The sequence below is a fragment of the Benincasa hispida genome, chromosome 11 (genome assembly GCF_027475165.1).
Source record: "Benincasa hispida cultivar pf3 chromosome 11, pf3_genome.v1.1, whole genome shotgun sequence".
Lineage (NCBI taxonomy): Eukaryota > Viridiplantae > Streptophyta > Magnoliopsida > Cucurbitales > Cucurbitaceae > Benincasa > Benincasa hispida.
In genome coordinates, this window is record NC_143488.1 from 16859925 (window position 1) to 16882726 (window position 22802).

Consider the following 22802-nt stretch of genomic DNA (forward strand, 5'->3'; position numbering starts at 1 on the left):
AATTACCGTTTTGTCCTTATAGTTACATCTAACTCCTTAAGTACAACCGATCCCTTTAATGAATAATAAGTCATAGTCCAAATGTGACTAAACCCTCTCGAGCCAAGAGAGGGTGTGGAGCCTCATTGTTCAAACCCTAGAATCAACCCTTAAAGGAGCAATTTATCTATTTACCCCGACATCAGGGAATGAATGAATTTTATCTTGTGTAGCTGTGATCCCAACTCCTCAATCAGAAGAATCCTCAAAATGATAGGTTTATTGAGTCGGCAATTTAGTCACTCTCACCCTAGGGATGGCAACAGGGTCGGGGTAGGGCAGGGATGCATACACCATCCCCGTTCCCGTCCCATTCTCCGTTTTGAGGATCGGAGAATCCCCGATCAGGGATTCGGGTCCTCACGGGGAAAAATCTCCATTTTTTTTATTTTATTATTAACTAAAATAGTATTTATATTAAAATTGTAAATTTTATGTAATAAATTAGTATTATTATTACATATATTTGTTTAAATTAACAATTAAAAAAATATTTTAATGTTTTTTTATTATAAAATTTATTATATTAGAAAATTAGAATTACAAAAAATTAACTAAAACAGTAGAAAGCTACTGTTTTAGTAGTTTTTATATATATATAAAATAATAATAATAATTAAAATTAGAAAAAAATTATAATTAAAAGTTTTGTTTCAATTTTGTTTCTTCTAATTTTAATTATTATTATTATTATATATGTTAATAATTAAAGAATCGAAGTGGGGGCAAGGATTGAGGTCGGGGTCGGGGACAGGGCAGGGATCCCCTCCCTGTTCCCGCCCCATCCCCAATTGGGGACCCAATTTAAATCCCCAGTTTGACCCCCATACCCGGTCAAACCGGGGATTCCCCTCCCCGATCGGGTCAGAGACCTGCAGGAAATTTTGCCATCCCTATCTCACTCATACGAATCAAAGAACCGCCTTCATAGGTAGGAGTTCACAACTCACTCAAAATTCAGGTCATGTCATCTATGGTCATCTTGGTGAAATGTAAGTCTCTATTATTAATGACGTTATATAATAAGACCATTGATTTCGTGGTCCGGTCTTATATAAAGAGGTTTGTATAAAACACCCCCGCTCACATGTCTCTACATGAATGATCAAGATCAGATTATTTGTAGCACTTTACAATATTGTAACATCTACAAAGCAAACTGTATTTGTAGTGTCACCAAGATAAGGTATCAAACCTTATTCATCTACTATAGACCATTTAGGTTATCATTTAAACACGATCTACCTATATGTCTCTACATACATGTTTAAGTTATAGAAGATAACTTTGGATGTTAGTTTATTGGTTTTGTGGGTTAATGCTACTAAATGTAAAATAAAATACCTCCAATTTTATTAAATAAATAAATTATTTGTACATTACAATTACAAACTACATAACCCACGAGATTTAATTTAGAGCATCAACCCCAACAGTGGTTCCAGTTGGTTGAGATTCATGATTTTACATCAATAACTCATTATTTTGTTTAGCGACAAGAAGATATGAAATTAGTTCAGAATACTGTTTAAAATCTTTATCTCGATAATGCTACTGCAGAAGCATATCCGAAATATAGAAAAATGTTTTCTTTAACATATTGATTTAAAATTTTGGAGCCTCAAGTGCATCTATTTATAACGAGCTTTAGGAAGAAAAATTGTTTTTCGATGATCACATTTTTATCGCATCCAGGTGTATTTTGACATCAAGCACTAATTACAAATAGTTATTACCATTAATATCAAGTGCTACAAAATCTAACTTTATAATATTTTCATAGTAATACTATTACAAAATATTATATTTATATTAGAAATTTAATATATTTCAAATATGTAAAACAACATTTAATTTATTAATTATAACGAAGAGAGAAAAATTGATATATCTTTAAGATCTACCTTCAGTGAGGAAAACGATAGAAGCTCGTGTTGATAATGTGTTGTGAACTTGAGAAACACATCGGGAACACGGATACCAATAAAATATAATATAAAAATAAATATAAGATAATCTAATAATAAATAAATAAATATCAAAACAAATTAAACATAACATATAAATATATGAAATAAATAAACAACAAAAATAAATAAAATAAAAAGGATGAATTTCCTCACTTTCTCTAATCTTTTTGGATTTTGTCCAATATGTGTATTCCAAAACCCACCAAGTGCCACATTTATAGGCAATTTGACAAGTAGGAGGTGAATTACATGGACACTAATAATGTGTAATGTTGAGACACATGGACGACACTTTAGGAAATGGGAGCATGACACATGGTTAATGAACACTAAACATGACTATCTAATGGACATCGATTATCATAATATTTATTATAAAACTTTCATTATCATATATATGTGTTTATACTTTCGCAAATCTTATAAAACTTAACAAATAGTTGTAAAGATTAAAATAATATAACTTAAAAGTAATTGGTATGTTATATTTTTTGAGGTCGAAAGTTCAAATCTTCACATCTCTATTTGTTGTACTTAAATAAAATATTGCCAACAAATTAATTTGATGTGGATGATATGAAAATTTTATCGTTTCAAATGTTTTCTAGGTTTTATGAGCCAAATAGTACGGATTTTGAAGAAAAAAATATTGGTTATGTTTTTAGTACAAATGTACAATTACACTAAACAAATAAAAACTTTGGCAAATAGACTTATCTCATATTCCCACTACACATCTCGCATGTGCGTGTAATTTTATTTGTCATATTTTCTTTCATCTAATTTCATTTTAGTTGAATGACCACATATTTTCAAATGTTTTTTCTCCTTTTAATGTTCTATCCAACCATGTTTATAAATTGAGCAAAATAACGAAATATCTTCATTTTAGGTAGCTTATTTGACAACAAAACTCAAGAAAATTCATTTTTTCCTGAATTTAGATCATACAATGTTTTTCTTCAACATTTTGTGTTGTGGGTGCTCAACCAATGGTGCGATGAGAGAGAGAAAAGAAGAAGAAGATAAATGTGAAAAAGAGAAGAAGAAGATAAAGGTGAGAGAGAGAGAAAGAAAAATTTTGTGGATGGAAATCGAAAAGAAAAAGTTGGAATGAGAGAGGAGAGAGAGAAAAGAAGACATTAAAAAAAGATAGAGACCAAATTAAGAGCATGGAGAAATTTCTTGAACATTTGATATTTTTGTAATCCAATGGTAATAAGATAATTTCACTCCTCGAAAAGGTAAATAAATAAATAAAAAGTATGTCATTTTCTTTTGAACAAAGTTTTTAGTTTTTCGGTTAGTTTTAGCAATTTCTCGTTTGTAAATCGTCTTGAGTTTAGTCTAGGTCTTATTATTTCCAACTCTCTCTTTGGATTCAATTGCATGGGTGGTTTAAAAAATGTGAAAGCTTTTTGTGCAATTTAGTTTTAGTGAAATTTTTGCGCATTGTTAAGTCTAAACGGGTTGTTAGGTTAGCATAAAAAATCAAAACTCAATACTAAAAGTGGACTATGGAGATGAGAAATCGAATCGTCAATCTCGAGGACGAAAAGTTATGCTAATTATTATTGAATTAAACTCACTTTTGTCAATATTAAAAGAATTGGCTGGTGACAAAAGGTATAAAACAACAACAAAAGATAAGTGTCTAGAAGTAAAATGACACTAGTTGACTTTAGACATATGGCAAATCACCTTTAACATTAAACAAAATTGTGAGTTTAATTATCTAAGTCCAAATTGACCATAGAAATATATAATCAATGACTTAGTCTCCTAAGTGTGCACACCTAAAAATGTCATAGTCTTTGCAGTTGCAAGTACATATTTTATATTGGTTAATAATTGTGAGAAATATGTGGGTTGTTGAGAGTTCCTTGTAATCTATTTTTGGGTATCCTTGTGTATATAAATACCTTACCCTTATACTTACCAAGATACAGAAATACAAAATACTTTAATATTTCTACATGATATCAGAATCCAAATTATGGTTAAGCATACCATCGTAATCTGTGCCCCCATCTTTTGCCATCAATCCTTGGATTTCGTGCGTCGTCCATGACCCAACACCTGTTTTCTTTCTCTTCTAGCTCTGTCGTTTCTGCTCTCGCCATGGGTTCCGTTGCCACTCGTTTCCATCGAACCCCGTCGTTCGCCTCTATCGGACCGTTTCACAAGCTCGATCTCTCGTCTAGCAGATTGTGACCCACTGTTTCGTCCGCTCTTCGTTCTCTGTCCGTTCGTGCGCAGCTTTGTTCCGATTTGTTCTGTTCATAACTATCATCACCAGATCCAGCTGCGTCCCAGATTTTTCAGTTCTTCCACCGTCGAAGCGCTCGTTGCAATGTTCGTTCGTCGAAGTGTCTGCCTGCGGAGATCCGGAGTCGAGTCAAGCCGAGCCACATCTCCTAGTCGAGTCGAATCTCTCGAGCTGAGTCGAGCCGAGCCATGCCTAATTGAGCCCGAGCCGTGCTGATTAGTTATCCATTTTGTTTAGCCCGGTTCAACTTAATCGAACCGATCTGGTTCAGTTGTCCGGTTCTGTTTAGTCTGGCTTATTTTTGGTGCACTGGTTTGATGTCTTGACTGCATTGGTTTACCTGTAGTTGCTCCCACTGTTCTTTTTTATAATGGCAAAGTCTTCTACATCACTCCCCTGCAAAAATTATGCAGTATATGGTCACAAACTTATTCATTTTCCTACAATTGAGTGCAGACATTGTCACGAACATGGTCACATTTTGATCAATTATCCTATTTGACCACCTTGACCCCCGTATAGATCCATCAAACCAAGGGATATGACTCACACTAATTCCTCATATGTTGTTGCAGCTACCTCCTCCTCTCTTGGCCAATTTTCTCTTAGGTTTCCAATCCATACCATTATAGACTCCTTAGAATAGGTAATTTTCTCGAACTCCTTTGCCCTTACAACCAAATCAGGTAATTCTTGGTTTCTTGACTCTACTTGTTGTAATCATATGACATCTGATATTTCACTGATGGTTTCCTCCACTCCTGCTCCAACTTTGCCCTCCATTTATGCTGCTAATGGGAATTGCATGTCCATTTCTCATATCGGTACCATTGTTAGTTCAACCTTCAATCTTCCATATACCTATCATATATCCAATTTAAATTTCAACCTTGCTTTTGTTGGTCAACTGTGTGATCTTGGTTTAACTGTTTTTTTTCTCCTTATGGTTGTCAGGTTCAGGATCTGCAAACGGGACAAATCGTTGGTACGGAGTGCAAGGTATGATGGTTGTTCAAGCTCAATTCTCTTCAGCTTCCTGTTTCTTGATCTGTCTCTCTTGTTTTTTAATCTATCTCTGCACCAGTTACTGATCTGCCTTATATTAATGGCACCTTCGTCTTGGTCATGCTTCCTCTGAAAAATTTCACAAGTTATTTTCTATTGGCAACTTAGATAATGTTTAAAAAATTTCCCCCTTTGATTGTGTCAATTGTAAACTTGCAAAACAACCTATTTTATCTTTTTCCTATTCCTCGTCTTTTTGTGATGTTTTCTTGGCTATGGGACTGAGCATAAAGCTTTTTGTTGTTGGGATCCTGTCTATAATCATGTTACTTTTGGGAGCATCGTATGTTTTCCAGTCTCTCCTTCTATACCCCTCTATATAATTCTCCTCTTTTCTTTACTGATCCCACCCAATATTGGATTCTACCCCTATCTCTCTTCTTCTTGACTCAACTTTGGATTCCAATGATATTCATCCTCTTCCACAACCTCTCTGCCTACTCAAACTGCTTCTCTTCTTGATCGCTCGGTATCACCATCTGTTTCCATAAACCAACACAGGTCCTTTCAGCATACTTTGTCCTCACTCACATGCATCCTAGAAAAATTTCTAGGAGGCCACCCAACATAGGATTGCTCCAAACTAAGCACGCTTAACTTTGGAGTTCTTATGATTGAGCTACCGAAAAGAAAGGTGCACCTTGTTGGTATAGATAGTAATTTTCAATTCTTTTAAGCCTTTCTTAACCATACTTTCATGTCCTCGGGATCCCTGAGGGGTACATGAATGAACTGATATCACATCTGAATGAGAGGGATCCTGAGGCGTTACAAGTCTTTCCTGTCCATCGCTTCACCTGGGTAAATAGACTTCGTCTCATCTTCAGAATTTTCACTGTTTCTCTACTATTTAGTCTTTAGTCGAACTGGTTGGTCTATAAAATCAAAACACATTCTGATGACTCGATTGAACGTTATAAGGCTCTCTTTGTTGCTAAAGGCTACTCTCAAGAATACATTAACTATGAAGAAACATTTGCTCCAGTAACTAGAATGACATCTGTCCGAAGCCTTTTAGCTGTTGTTGCTGCCAAACAATGGCCTCTCCTACAGATGGATATAAAAGATGGATTTCTCAATGGAACTTTATCCGAAGAGGTGTATATGAAACCTCTGTCTGGCACGACTCCTCCACTTCAAAAAGTTTGTCGTCTCCGACGAGCCTTATATGGTCTGAAACAAGTCCCGTGAGCATGGTTTCCCACATTCAGTTCCATTATCACCCAACTTGGGTTTACTTCTAGTTCCCACGATACCGCTCTTTTTACATAGCATATCCCTTTCGGTATTGTTCTTCTTCTTCTCTATGTTGATGATATAATCATTACATGCATGATCCTCATGCTATGTTTGACTTGCAAACCTATCTGGGAAAACACTTTGAAATGAAAGGTTTGGGACCACTCAGTTACTTTTTTGGTCTTAAGGTTTCATCTTGCTCTGATGGGTACTACCTATCTCAAGCTAAATATGATTTCGATCTCCTAGCTCGATCCGACATTACTGACTCAATAACATCATCGATACCACTGGATCTGAATGTTCATTTGACCTCTTTTGACGGTGTTCCTCTTGGCGATGACACCCTTTATCGGCAACTGCAGTCTCATTTACCTTACTGTGACATGACTGGATATTGTATATATTGTTCACATTGTTAGTCAGTTCATGGCTGCTCCTCGATCTATACATTTTACTACCGTTCTTTGCATTCTTCGATACGTCAAAGGCACTCTTGGCCATAGACTCCAATTTTCTTCTCAGTCATCCTTGGTATTATCTGGCTACTCTGATGCTTTGAGTTGGTGACCCTACTGATCGTCGTTCCATCATAGATTATTGTTTTTACTTAGGTGATTCTTAAACAAACTGTTATTTCTCGTTCTAGCACCGAATCCTAATACCGTGCCCTTGCAAATGCTACATCTGAGTCACTGTGGCTTTGCTGGCTTCTGGCTAATATGGGTGTTCCTCAGCAATTTGCCACTGTCCTTCATTGTGAAAATTGTATTGCCATCTAAATTGCCCACGACAATATCTTTCATGAACGTACCAAACACATTGAAAATGGCTGCCATTTTGTTCACCATCATCTTCTGGGCAATACACTCATCTTGTGATATATCTATACTATAGAGCAACCGACAGACATTTTCACCTAAGCTTTGTCTCCCAGTCACTTTCATCAATTGCTTCACAAACTCAAGTTGGTTGCTACTCTACCACCTTGAGTTTGAGGGAAGATGTTGGTTAATAATTATGAGAAATATGTGGGTTGTTGAGAGTTTATTGTAATCTATTTTAGGGTATCCTTGTATATATAAATACCCTACCCTTGTACTTACCAAGATACATAAATACATAATACTTTAATATTTTTACATTCTATTTAGGGCAAAAACTAGTTAAATCCTCCATTACCATTAAGTTCATCAACCCACTCACCATATTTTTACTTGGTTACTATTGTTTCAACTTGTCGAAAGTTTTACTAGTAACCATCTCATATAAATATAAGACCTCTTTGGATTTATTAATGTTTTTCAAAGAGTCATTTTTATTTAAACCGTTTTGATACAAATTGTTTAAAATACATTTGAAAGTGTTTCAAAATTATTTTGAGTGGTTAACAAACACTTCAATTTTTTTCAAAATAACTTATTTTCAAAATCAAGCACTTAAACTGTTAAATCATTATGGTTTTGGCCTAATAGTAGTGAGAACATTAAAAAAATCAAAGGACCAAGGGATCATGGGTTCAATCCATGATGATCATCTACTTAAAAAAAAATACTTAAATAATTAAACCAAACACACTTATAGTCTCTTTGAGATAAATACTTTGGAATACTCCATAGGTTATATATGTTTGGTAGATTCACTCTTTAGCTAACTTCCTATGTCTCATAAATTGACCATCAAATATATACATACATATATAAAACTACACCTCGTCTTTTGTTACCAGGAACACCAACGAACGCTAAGTGATGAACAATAGTATCCTACATATTATATATTATTTTGAAAATTGTCCATCCGAATTTTTCCATTTTTAGGAGGAGGGTGCCAAATTCTTGGTGACAAAGAAGGGGTGTACTATATATACACACTTAATATAATATTATTAAAGGTTAAGTGTGTGTTTGGTTTAATTTTTTAATTGTTTAATTTTGAAAATAAGTCATTTTGGAGAAAATTGAAGTATTTAATAAGTACTCGAAATAACTTTTTGAGGCACTTTCAAAATGTATTTTAAAAAGATTTTTTTTAATTAAAAGATTTTAAATAAAAATGGTAATTATTTTAAATTGTAAAACTACTGAAAATATGTTCAAATATAGCAAAATGTCACTGTTTATCTGTGATAGACCGCGATAGACTTATGATAAACTGCGATAGGCTTCTATCGCAATCTATCATTGATAGATAGTAACATTTTTCCATATTTGTAAATAAGTTGGCTAATTTTCCTTTATTTGAAAACAGACCAAATACAAATGATTGTTTTGGAAAACACTTTTTTCTATAATCAATCCAAATACATCCTCAGTGTGTATTTGATTATTACGAAGTGTTTTATGTAGTTAAAAGTATCTAAGTCATTTATAGGAAAAAACGATAGTATTTAAAATTTTAAGGAGTGATTTGTATGTTAGACATATTTAAATAATAATATGTTTAATTAAAGTATGAGCTATGTTTGTGGATTAATAATTCATGGTTATTTTATTAGATTGGGCCCTATTATGTGACCTAATTAATTAAGACCCTAGATTCCTAATTGAGTGGTTTAATGGGAATCCTAATTGAACTAGTATATAAAGAGACCTTAGGCTATGGTCTCCAATATACAAAAAAAAATTAGTTTTCTTGAATTCCATCTAGAGAGAGATCCCACTAAGGGCGTTTGGAGTTTTGGTTGAAAAAGACCATAGTCATTTATCATCCTTTGAAGTTATCATTATTTTCTCAATGGAATCTGTATGTTATTATTCTTGACAATTTGACATGAATGATCCTAGAGTTAAATCTATTCAACATAGATTTAAATATTTATGCTAACAAGTGGTATCAGAGCCTTATATCTTTCATGTTAGATTGTCGATTTAAATTAATCGACCATTGATAGACTCAATTCTTCGATAAAGATGGTTAAAGTATTAAAAAAAATAAAATAAAATAACCCATAGTCGATTGGTGGAAGCACCGTTTTTGGGTTGTAGGTCTCGCCGGCAAAGGGACGTCTTCGACGTCATGACGGCGAACACGTTTGTGGTAGAACACATTCTAAAGACCCAATTTAAAAATTACCCAAAAGGAGAATGTTTCTTTCGATTTTGGAGGATTCATTTGAGGTAGGGGATTTATTTTCCATCTGAACTTTTAGTAGAATTTAATCCAACCGTTAGTGATCCCTAATTAGTTAGGAATTGGTTCATAATTTTTCTTGGATTGAAATCAGGATGTTCAATTCGATTAATGTCTTGAATTATTAATTTGAATTAGATGGATTTTGTCAATTCTGTAGTAATTCAAATTATTGTGTTCAATCTAAGTTTGATATTTTAGGTTTTCAATTGGAAACAATTGTTGTATGCTTATGTAGACATTTATCTTAAGGTTTGTGAATTTGAATCTAGAGCGATTGATTATTCAAGTTTAAATTTGATTAACCATGTTGTGGATTCAATTTTAATTGATTATATTGTAGATTCAAGTTTTTATTGATCATGCGGTAAATTTAAATTTGAATTTGATTGATGATATTTAACGATAATCATATGTTTATGTTGCTTTAATTGTATTATGTGTATGCAATTATTAAGTGAATATTGGTAAAGACTATTTGGTGTTCTTCCTCCTTTGTTTTTGTATAATAATATTATTGTGTTATTGTGTCTTATGTTTTAGATTGATTTGGTCAAAATAATATGTTACCAAAGTAGTCTCTGTTATCTAGATTAATTTAATTCTAAAATATAAGATGTGCATATTCATTAACTTAGCAAATAATTATCTGCCAAAGGAAGATAATTATTTGGCCAAATTGTGGGTATGCATATGATAATGAGTATATGGCAATTATAAGGATTGCTCATATGAAAAATAGTCGGTCCAAAGAAAGGCTATTTTTTTTACATAGTTAATTGTCAATACTTTGATTACTACGTTGAGAGTGTCATTTACAATTGGCCTTTTTGCCCAAAGGCTGCACATCAATGTTTCTTTTTGCCCAAAGGCTGAACATCAATGTTGTGTTAGGTATCTTGTTAAAGGGGCCCATGATGCTTGATTTTTATGAAGTGAATTATGGATGATATGCAAAGGTGAAATTGCGTTGAGCACTCAAGTTTCCTCAGTGGAATACAAGTGTAAACTCCACTGAGTTTCCTGGTAAGTCCAGGGTCGAACTCAGGGACTTGTGAAAAAAGGTTGCGTTGGTAATTTTTAGGAAAACTTTGCGGTAACCAAATAAATAAACAGTTGTTGAGGTTGTTGTTTGCGATGATACGATAAAAAAAATAACAAATGCGGTGAACGGGTTGAGAAGGGTTTCAGCTAACACTTCCTAGGATGCATTCATGCTTTGCGATCATGCAACATGCATACAATAGTAAACCATCTCTCGATGCGAATGCTACGGCTTCTCATGCTAGAACGCATGTGATATATGCGATAAGTCTATAGAACCTACACATAAGCCTCTATTTTTATGTACGTGATGACAGATTAACACAGACACAAATAAGGCGACCACATAATATCATTCCTGTCTCCAGGATGCATGCGATGCAGGTTGGCAAACAGAGCTTATCTCTAAGTCCCTATCTCTTGTTTATGCAGTTCTAATCTTGCTCTTTCGAGTCTATATTCTAACCTAGCTATCTTGAGTCTTAGGTTATTTCTTCAGACTCTCTCTCAAGTAGTTCTAAAGGGATATTTGGTACAGCATAACACAAGATAATCGCAAGCAATGAACTTCCTAGGTTATGTTAGCTTAATTCTTCTCAACCCATTCGACTGGTTTAGCTACTCATGCGTGCTAAGAGAGTGAACAGATGTAGAAATAGAACTTCCATTGTATAAATATAAAGATGAAGTACAAAATAACAATGTAAGTATAGAATAAAGATCCTAGTAGCAAAGTATAGAATAAAGATCCTAGTAGCAATCTCTTGCTGTCCAGCCTTTTACACTGTTTTTCTACTCGTGTTCGAAAGATAAACTCTCTCTCGTAAGAGTCGGCCCGCTCTCTGCTTCTACGCCTCAAGGTTCTCTCTCGAGTTTCTCTGAATGATCTCCAGCATCACCGCTCCTCTCTTGCTCCGCCTTAAAACGAAAGGAAAACTATGAACAAAGATGTACGATCCGAACGTATGAATTTTTGAACTGGTGGAATGGTGAACCCCTTTTCTGAAGGATGCCTTTGGTATTTATAGACATCCAGGGTGAACGGCGACTTCTCTCTCATGATTTCACAGATAGAATGACTTTAATTCCTTGACTGATGCACCGAATATTTGTCACCAAAAAGCTGAATGTACTTGTTATCGTTAGCGGCTGTCAACTTAATTGGGATTCGACTGTCATCAACTTTCTGTCCCATCACGATTAATTAGCCTTTCACCCAGATGCGTCCACCATGTTGTGCCGACCAAGTTGTGGCCATCCTTCTTGAGCAAATGTTTGCGAACACGATCACCACAAAGCCTTGCGGTAATGCTGCGCTCAACCAATGATTTCCTATGATCGTAATTTCCGCCTTGCATCATCGCATATTCTGCACAAAAATACAAAAATCAACTGTTCTAATGTGATGAACGCATGTGACCGCAATATATGAATCTGATGTCTTTTGGACGCAATTTAACATGTTTTATCAACGCAATCCAATATTGTTTAAGAACTTAGCACTATGATAACGTGCATTTCTATCCGTTATCAGTCCACCACATATGTGAAATTATTTTGTTATATTTTAATTGTGAGCATATGTTTTGTTGTTTATTGTTTCAGTTGGTCTTACTCAAATATCTGGAAATCTGGGTTCAATCCCTAAGTTGAATTGATCGAACTTCAAGATTCAGAAGGAAAGACTAGAGATACTTCTCAGGTGTATGGATTTGGACCTTGCATTAAGGACCGATAAATTTACTTCTACTCAGGAATAGCCAAATACGGTTAATATAGAGAAATGAGAACGGTCAAATCGCATGTGTCTGATGATCATTAGGCACTCCATTCCGGAGTCTTTTCGGGGCTCTATCATGGAAAGTGAAAATGCTAATAAGTTCCTTGCTTAAATTGAGAATTATTTTGCTAAAAATGAGAAAGGGGAAGCAAGTAGTCTGTTGACTTCCTTAACTTCTATGGAGTATAAAGGTAATGGAAACGTAAGGGAGTACATTATGGAAATCTCCAATCTCGTAGGTAAATTAAAGGCATTTGATATCGAGATAAATGAAAATTTACTCATGCATCTGACACTTATCTCTCTTCTTGCACAATTCACTCAATTTTAGATAAGCTATAATACTCAGAAGGATAAATGAAGTATTCATGAGCTTATCTCACAATGTGTGCAAGAAGAAGATAGGATTTTGAGAGAAAGGACAGAAAGTGCTCATTTGGCAATAGGCTCTCGTGATAAAAAGAAAAGGAAGTTTATGGATATTGCAGAAGGGACATCTCAGCATAATAAAAACAAGAAACAAACTACTGAAAATCCTTGTTTTTTCTACAAAAGGAAAGGTTACTTCAAAAAAAGATTGTCCCAAGTACGCCAAGTGGTGTGTAAAGAAGGGTAAACTTCTTATTTTGGTTTGTTTTGAATTTAATTTAGCTTCTGTACCACAAGATATTTGGTGGGTAGATTCTGGTGCTACTACTCACATAAGTATGTCAATGCAGGGTTGCTTATGGAGCCGGTTGCCAAGTGATGCTGAAAGATTCATCTATGTGGGCGATGAAAAAGTAGTTCCAGTTGAAGCTATTGGAAATTTTAGATTATTTTTAAAAACTGGTTGTTATTTGGATATGAATGAGACTTTTATTATATCATCATTTAGATGGAATTTATTTTCTATTTCTAGTTTGGATAAATTTGGTTTTTCTTGTTCTTTTGGAAATAATAAAGTTAGTCTTTTTCAAGATTCTAAGCTTACTGGTACCGGTTCTTTAATTGATAGTCTATTATATGCTTGATTCTTTTGCTTCATTTAACAAGAACCTGTTATCCAATTCATGTAGTACAAAGCGTAAATTAAATGAGAATTCTGCTATGTTATGGCATAAGCGTTTAGGTCATATCTCTAAACAGAGAATTCAGAGACTTGTGTCAGATGGAATTCTTTGTGTGGAATGTTTTAAGGAAAAACAGACTAACATAAGAAAATTAGGTGCCAACAGATGCTCAAATGTCTTAGAACTAATACATATAGACATTTATGGTCTATTCCCTACGGCCTCTTGGAATGGACAACAATATTTTATTATATTCATAGACGACTATTCAAGATATGGGTATCTATATTTAATTCATGAAAAGTCTCAATCCTTGGACGTTTTCAAGTCTTTCAAAGCTGAAGTTGACCTTCAACTTGGAAAAAAAATTAAGACTGGTAAATCTGATCGTGGTGGTAAATATTACGGTAGATATGATGGATCAGGTGAACAACGTCCAGGGCCCTTTTCCAAATACCTATAGGAATGTGGAATCGTCCCACAATACACTATGTCGGGCAAACCCTACATGAATGGTGTAGCGAAAAGGCAAAATAGAACACTTAAAGATATGGTAAGAAGTATGACATTCTTCTCTACCAGAATCCCTCTGGGGTGAGGCACTAAAGATTGTAGCATACATCCTTAATAAGGTACCTAATAAAGCAGTGCCAAAACCCCTTATGAGCTGTGGACAGGAAAGAAGCCTAGTATTAGGCATCTTCACATCTGGTGTTGTCCGGCTGAGGCTAGGCCTTATAGGCCTAATGAAAGAAATTGAACTTAAGAATTATTAACTACTATTTTGTTGGGTATTCTGAGCGCTATCGGGGTTTCAAGTTTTATGATCCCACTTTTAAATCATTGTTTGAGACAAGAAATGCTAGATTCCTTGAGGATGTTGAGTTTGAGGGGGAAGATAACATAAGGAAAGTTGTCTTTGAGGAGGAATTGGATTCTTTTTTTTATATGGTTATAAATGATGTTCATGCTCTAATTGCTAACTTCATTATTAGATCAATTATAGAACAAGACAACATTGAAGTCCCCGTTGTTGAACCTGAAATTCAAACTCAACAACCTTAAGAAGTGCCATTAAGAAGATCTATAGAGAGAGAAGAAGTGCAATTCCAGATGATTATATTCTGTTCAAGAACATCAGGATGATGTGGGCGTAATAGAAGATGATCCAATCAACTTCCAACAAGCTTTACAAAGTTCTAACTCTCAAAAGTGGATAAGTGCTATGGAAGAGGAAATAAAATCCATGAAAGACAATGACGTTTGGGAACTTGTCGAATTGCCATCAGGATTGAAACCCATAGGTTGTAAATGGATATTTAAAACCAAAAGGGATTCACATGGCAATATTGAAAGATATAAGGCTCGTCTTGTTGCAAAGGGTTTTACTCCAAAGGAAGACATTGCTTACAAAGAGACTTTCTCTCTGGTTTCATCGAAAGACTCTTTTAGGATAATCATGGCATTTGTAGCTCACTTTGATTTAGAGGTACACTAGATGGATTTAAAAACTACGTTTCTCAATGAGAACATTGATGAGATGATTTATATGGTATAATCAGAAAACTTTGTGTCCAGTAATTCAAAGTCTATGATGTGCAAATTGAAGAAATCCATATACGGTCTCAAGCAAGCCTCTCGTCAATGGTATCACAAATTCCCCCTTTGGTTTTGAGGTGAACATAATGGAAGATTGTGTATATCACAAGTTCAGTAGGACTAAATCAATCTTTCGGTTGTTATATGTCGATGACATACTCATAGCTAGTAATGATGTAGGTTTATTGCATGACACTAAGAGATTTCTCAAAAGGAATTTTGAGATGAAGGATCTTGATGATGCTTCTTTTGTATTAGAAATTGAAATACTGCAAGATTGTTCTCAAGGTATTTTGAGATTGTCACAAAAGAACTACATTGAAAAGATCTTAAGTAGATTTGGCATGAAAGATTGTGCACTTGGAGATACCCCGATCGCTAAAGGTGATAAATTTCATTTAGGTCAATGCGCCAAGACCACACTTGATACTAAGGAGATGCAGAAGGTTTCCTATGCATCGGCCATTGGAAGTCTAATGTATGCTCAAGTATATACGCATCCAGATATTACGTTCATAGTTGGAGTGTTAGGCAGATATTTGAGTAACTCAGGGATGAATCATTGGAAAGCAGCCAAACGGGTTATGAGGTTTTTACAAAGAGCAAAAGATTATGTGCTCACTTATCGAAGATTAGAAGTTTTGGAGATCATTGGGTATTCTGATTTTGATTATGCTGGATGTCAAGACACTTTGTGATCCACTTCAGGCTATATCTTCATGTTGGATGGAGGAGCTGTATCCTGGAAAAGTGTTAAACAAACACTTATGACTTCTTCTACCATGGCTGCAGAGTTTATAACATGTTATGAGGCATCCAATCATGGAATATGGTTGCGGAATTTTTTCATTGGGCTGCGGATAGTGGTTGGCATAGAAAGATCACTAAAATTATTTTGTGACAATAAGTCGGCAATGATGTATTCCAACAATAAGAAGCAATACGAAGTCAAAGCATGTAGACATGAAGTTTCTAGTTGTTAAAGAAAGAGTTTAGAATGCTCAAATTTCGATAGAACACATAGGAACAAACTTTATGATGGCAGATCCATTGATTAAAGGTTTACCACTTAAAGTTTTTCATGTGCATGTTACTCACATGGGTGTTAGTCACTTTTCTGATTCCATGGTTTAGTGGGAGTTTGTTATTGAGGATGTTCTGTGACCTTATTTGTTTATTTTCTATATAGAATAAAGTTGATGGTTTATGTTTGATTATCTGAACTCGTTTATCATGCAAGCAATTTAGCATAAAGTTTTTAGAATGATCTCATTAAGGAATTTGGACCAGTCGAAAAAAGGCATGATCTAGATCACTTTGCATTAGTTTCCATGCTATCCATCCATATTTGATCTATGTCGTTGAATATATTGGAATTGGTGATCAAGGAAGGTTTAGTTGCAAGGGTAATGACGAAAGCCGCCTTGATTCTGTGCTAATACAGGAGATGAACCAGATTGAACTAAAGGGGAATTTTATTATTGAAATAATCTGTTTATGCGCGCTTAAGGTTTATGTGATTTAATTATATCAGGTACACAGACATAGCCCAAGTGGGAGATTGTTAGACATATTTAAATAATAATATGTTTAATTAAAGTATGAGTTGTGTATGTGGATTAATAATTTATCACTTTGGGTTATTTTATTAGATTGGGCTCTATTATGTGATCTAATTAATTAAGGTCCTAGATTCCTAATTGAGTATGGATTTAATGGGTAGAATTTGGGTTTAATAGGAACTCTAATTGAATATAAAGAGACCTTAGGGCTATGATCCCCAATATACTAAAACAATTAGCACTTAGTTTTTCTTGAATTTCATCTAGAGGTATGAGGGCATTCGGAGTTTTGGTTGAGGAAGACCATAATCATCTATCATCATCTTGAAGTTATCATTAGTTTCTTGATGGAATTTGGTATGTTATTATTCTTGACAATTTGACATGAATGGTCCTAGGGTTAAATCTATTCAACATATATTTAAATATTTATGCTAACATTGTAATCTATTGAGAGTACGTTCTCAAAGTTCTGATAATTAGAAATGGTTTGCAGAATTCAAGAATAAAATAATTTATAAAAACAAAAATATTCAATTAAATTGATGAATAATTTTGAAAAAAATTACAAAAACAAAACTACTATTAAATTTTAACTAATAAATAAATATTTTACACTTCTCAAACAAGTTAAAAAGTTTTTATTTATTTATTTTACACTTCTCAAGCAAGTTAAATTTTTTTTTATTTATATTATTTTACATTAATGATTACTTATTTCTCTTTTTTTTTTTCTTTTTTTTTTTTTTTTTAATTTTATGTTTCATGGATAGTTTTTTAATATTTCAATATAAATGACAATCTATCCTTTTATGTTTGGGCGTCAAATCTATAGGCATGCAAAAATGTCAATGAAAAATGAAAATGTCAATATATTGTAAAAAAAATTAATACATTGTTTATAGAAGTTCAAATAAATTCAAAACAATATATTTTTTTTTAAGAAATATCATTTTAAAACAACAATTAAGTAGGGATAAATAAATATTTAATAATTAAATAGAAACCTATCATTTTGGATTATGTCTAACATGTGTATTCCAAAACCCACCAAATACCACTATTTATAGGCAATTTGACAAGTATGAAGTGGATTACATGGTCATTAATAATCTATAATGTTAAGACACATACAACACTTTAGGAAATGAGAGCATGACACATCACTACTACAAAAACTGTATTACTTGAAGTTTGGAACTTTTGGATACTTGTAACATGTAAATTTGATGAAAAACGTCAAGAATAATAAAAAAAACGGAGGTTGGCGAAATTTTCAGATTTTTTTTATTTCGATTTTACTTGATGCTTTATAAATGTCAAGTAATTTGTGGTTTATTTTTTTTTTCAAAGGTTACATATATAAAAGAGATGAGAAATTAGGGGAGATGCTCCCAAACCCCCGAAACCACACCAAAAACCTACCTCCGACGGGCTCCTTCTACAACTTCCTCTTAATCACCTCCTAAGCCTTCGAAGAAGGCTAGCAAGGCTACGATTAAGGAGACACTTCTAACTCTGAGGTTCTACATAACTGCTTTTGATGAGATGGAGACACTTCTCAACACTGAAATCAACAAGAATTTGAACCAAGCTAAGTTTGAGTCTTTGCTCCAAGAGAAATCAAATCCCATCTTCCATTAGCCAGTATTTCATTTGCTTTATCTGGTTTTCTATTTCTTATGTCTTCCTTCGGCTTTGTTTGGAAGTGTTTTGAAGTATATGTTTTATATTAAACCAATATTCTAATTATAACATATTATTATGGCTAATTTTGTTGTGGGTTTTTTGTTGCAGATCAATTCTTGCTTGCTTCTTTTCTGCAAGGAGGGAGGCGACTGGAAGTTTGAAAATTTTTCTTTCTAATGAAGGTAGTTTGATTGCTATGTTTGAACTCACTTTTCCAATATATTTTATACCTTTATGTAATTTTTCTACTTCTCCCATTTTTCTTGCATTTAGTAACCATTTGGTTATGTTTGTTTTGATGGTTAGACACAAGAAGGAGATGAAGTTATCGACATAGATAGGACAACACTATTGTTAAAACCAAAGAATAATATTGAAGGGGGATTGTCAGTTTCAGAAAAAGATAGACCGGTGTTTAGACCTCCTGAGAGAAGATCTCATCTATATATGATTATTATTGACATGCATTTGTTGTTTTATAACTCCTAAACTAAACTAGAATCTTACATGGCTAAGCTTTTGGAGTTAAATTTTAGAGATTTTCAATTATGGTAGGGATAGGTGGTTTTTCTTCATATAAAGGAGGTAATTCTCCAATGGACTAAATTTAGTTAGACCAACATTGTTGTAGTAACCAAATTTAGTATTAATGCAAGAGAATTGATGGTCTTGTCCTCTGTTTTATCGTTCTATTATACTGCATAATTGCTTCTGAGGTTCCAAATTATGAGTTGATTTGTCATTTTGAAATCGCATTTTATCTTGTTATTTGGATAATATCTCATATGTGCTTATTTCATTTTTGTAGTGTTTAGGAACAACATTTATTTTGACTTTTAAGGAAAGAATTGATGACATATTGCATATTAATTAATATTTCATTCATTTATGATTCTTAAAAATTCTCACTTTCTAATTGGAACCTGATTCATAGTCTTCAAATTAAGTGTCAAGGTTGTTTTGAGGTAAGACTTATCTAAACGTTTTTTCAATTTTGATTTAGGATTCTGAGTTGATATATTTATATTATGTGTGAAAGCTCTAAGGAGTTATATGATGTTGGTTTTTATATCCTAAAACTCGTAATTTGTAAACAATAAAATTATTCTATTATTAATAAATATGTTAATGAGGTTTTATTCAATAAAGTTGTTATTGAATATATGAATTACTCATTTCATTTTAGAAAGAACCTAAATCCAATAAACTAAGATCCATGTCTATTACATGAATACTTGGACTTTATGTAGCGACATAAAAGTGGATCAAGTTCGAGTAGATAGTCAAAATAGTCTAGATATCTTATCCTAGAAACATTATCAGATGCGACCCACTTTGAATTCAGAACAAACGATGTGATTCTAAATCATTCATGTAAAGACATCTGAGTGGGAGCATTCTGTGCAAAGAGTTTGTATAAGACCGGACCAAGAAATAAGTGACTCTTACTTTATAACGTTGTTTACTGTATAAGACTAGCTATTTCAAAGCGATGACCTAGGTAACTTGACCTTAATCCTGAGCTAATTATGAATTTCTGTTTATTCGGGATTATTCTTAGATTTACATAGGTGAGGGTTGACTCAACAACGTCGGTTCAATAAGCCTCCCATTTCAGGAGTAAGACCGGGTAGATAGCTAGGGACATCGGGTGCAAGATAGAATTCACTCCTACTCGCTTTTAAGGATAGTAGAGAGGTTGTTCCCTTTAAAGTGTTGACTCCAGGTCTTGAACAAGGGGCCCCACCCTCTCATTGACTCGAGAGAGTCTCAATTTAATGATTGGATAAAAAACCAATTGTTCATTAGAGGATCAGTGGGACTTAAGGAACAAGATGTAATCTCGGGGGTGAAATAATTTTTGACCCAGCCGTTATTACGAACAACCTGTGAAGGGATGACTTACTGATTATGGTTATATCGAGCGGATAGAAATATATCTACAGTGTGGGGAGTGCAACTACTGGGCTTTAGTGGAGTGATTCGGTAGTAAACAAATGTTGGTTAATTGGGTTAAAGAGTTTAGCCGGTTAATCCTAGATCATTGAAGCCCATGATCTATAGGTCCATGAGGTCCCCCTACTAGCTCATATCAGACTAAATTTTAGAATTGTGTGATAAACAAATTTGAAGCATTTGAATTTGATTTTTTGGAGTAAAGTGTTAAATATATCCGATATATTTAACCTAATGTTTAATTGTGAATTAAACGTGAAGAGAGAGAGAAAGATGTTTAAATAAGATTTAAATATCAAGACTATGAATAGGGATTCATATTAGTTAGGATTAGCGTTGGATTTAATATTAAATTGTCTAATTAATTATTTAATATTAAATTAATTTTAAATTAATTATTATAATTAATTTTTAAATTAAATGAAATTGGTCAAAGCTGGATTGAAAGTCAAAATTGTTGACTAGGTCAAAATTTGATAAAAGTCAAAATGTTGACTTTGGACTTTGAGGATCAAAGAATTGACCTATGACCAAGTTAGTGGAAAAATCCAACATTATTTTAGTGGGAAAATCCTAATTTTGGATTGCTAGGTGTCAATCGTACTTGAAGACACTAATCCCACTTTGAGTTAGTGGAATTTAAGTGTCAAATTCTTATCAAATTAAATCTGTATGATTTGGCCTATAAATAGAAGAGTTCTATGATGTTTAATCTTCTTGGCAAAGTGGACTTTTATGATATTTTAAAGAAAAATCTTAACCTAATTCTCTCTCAATTCCTTAGCTTTTTCCTCTCAAAATTAGTCATTCACTGGATCCCATCATCCTGTTCTAAGGCCGGAGAATAGTCGAGAAGACTCTCATGGTGGTCTACGAACCGTTCGTGGGGAGATTGAAGCAGATTTGAGAATCAACTTAGGCTACAAAGATTGTATACTCTCTATCCTTTTTATTTTATGTTTATTGCATGTTTATCTTTTGAAATTAACATAATTAGAATACTTTAGATCCTTTATCGCTTCCATTGTACATGTATTCGTTTCTTCATATGATGTGTAACTTTTGTTATAGGACCCAACTCCATTGCCATATCTTTTCGAAAAAATGTATCAAAGAACTATGACATCTCATTGGAGGTACTTAATTCATTCCATATACTATTGTTTTTTTAGTTTGTAGCTTGATTAACCGCATTTTTGGCTTGAAACTCCCAAATCATATCATATTCAATGCCTTCGATAGTTTTAGTTTGAGTTGAGCTTCACATTTACGGATGCACGGGTTAACTTATAGCCATATTCAATGTTTTGATTTCAAAAGAATGATTTAGTTTCAAGCTCAAATGTGATTTTTTATTTGTATTTCATGTTAGGTTTGTGAATCATGTTACTATTTGAGTTTTCCTTAAGTTTTCAGGACTTTATAGGTTATGGTGCTTAATTTTAATAATTTTTAAATTATTTCGATATATATGTTGTGGTTTTTGGTATGTTATTTTAATATATGTAGGTGCTAAAACAACAATTCAAGGTGAGATACATTATTCTTATGGAGGCGGGAGCATAGTGAGGAAAATTTGGCTATAATTACGAATTTTTGGAATTGTTCAATAGGGGGTGGGGGAAGGGGGGTTGATTGTATGGAAATGTGTTCAAATGGGGTTGATAGTTAGTTATACTCTTGAAATTGTTTATATGGGGTTCATATTCTTCTAACTTAAAAATTGTTCACTTGAACTTTGTTATGAACTTTGTTAACATGAGGTTGTTATTTGACAATATATATGTTCAAGATATATGAACTTTCTTACGTTGGTGGAAATTTTGGGTTGATTGATGCTTAAATTGTTCATATATATGTGTTGTTTGTTTATTTAATTAATAAATAATTATCCTCTTCAATTAAATTATATCATTATTGGATCTCAAAACAAGAGTAATTATAGGTAATTTCTAATAATATATTTTTTTTTTAAAAAAAAACACATACAAACTTGACAAGCAAAACGTATCAAGTACTCATTAAGTTGTCAGTTTTTGGATTTCAAGAATAAATTACATTTGACATGTAAAAACTGTCAAGTTATGAAAACTTTGATCCATAATAAATGTCAAGAATTTAAATACTTGACATTTAAAATAAGTCAACATATGCCATATACTTGACAATTATAAAATATCAAGTAAATTACAGCTCGACGCTTTTAACCAGTAAAAAAATTTCTCTTATTTCTGACACTGGATTACTTGATGTTTTTAAAAACATCAAGTAACATTGATACTTGATTGCAAAAAAACGTCAGGTAATACAGTTTTTGTAGTAGTGCATGGTCAATGGACACTAAGCATGTCCATTTAATGGGCATCTATTATCATAATATTTATAATACTCCTCATTAGATACCCA

The 22802-nt window shown here is 33.3% G+C and overlaps 1 protein-coding gene across 6 annotated transcripts; it reads left to right on the forward strand.

Annotated features, from left to right (window-relative positions):
• Positions 1–3922: 3922 nt before the first annotated feature.
• LOC120091746 (uncharacterized) lies at positions 3923–22217 on the forward strand. 6 transcript variants are annotated; one of them, XM_090306557.1, is made up of 5 exons: positions 3929–5110; positions 5233–5277; positions 18549–18622; positions 21233–21327; positions 21468–22217. In XM_090306557.1, exons 1-4 carry the CDS (start codon positions 5064–5066, stop codon positions 21301–21303), a joined length of 237 nt encoding a protein of 78 aa, XP_090162683.1. In that variant the 5' UTR covers positions 3929–5063; the 3' UTR covers positions 21304–21327; positions 21468–22217. The 6 variants fall into 6 exon arrangements, 3 of the variants coding, with proteins under 3 accessions (XP_090162682.1, XP_090162681.1, XP_090162683.1); XR_016524266.1 differs by lacking the exons at positions 21233–21327; positions 21468–22217 and adding an exon at positions 18747–19110 and having other exon boundaries at positions 3936–5102; XR_016524264.1 differs by lacking the exons at positions 21233–21327; positions 21468–22217 and adding an exon at positions 18747–19110 and having other exon boundaries at positions 3952–5110.
• The last annotated feature ends 585 nt before the right edge of the window (positions 22218–22802 follow it).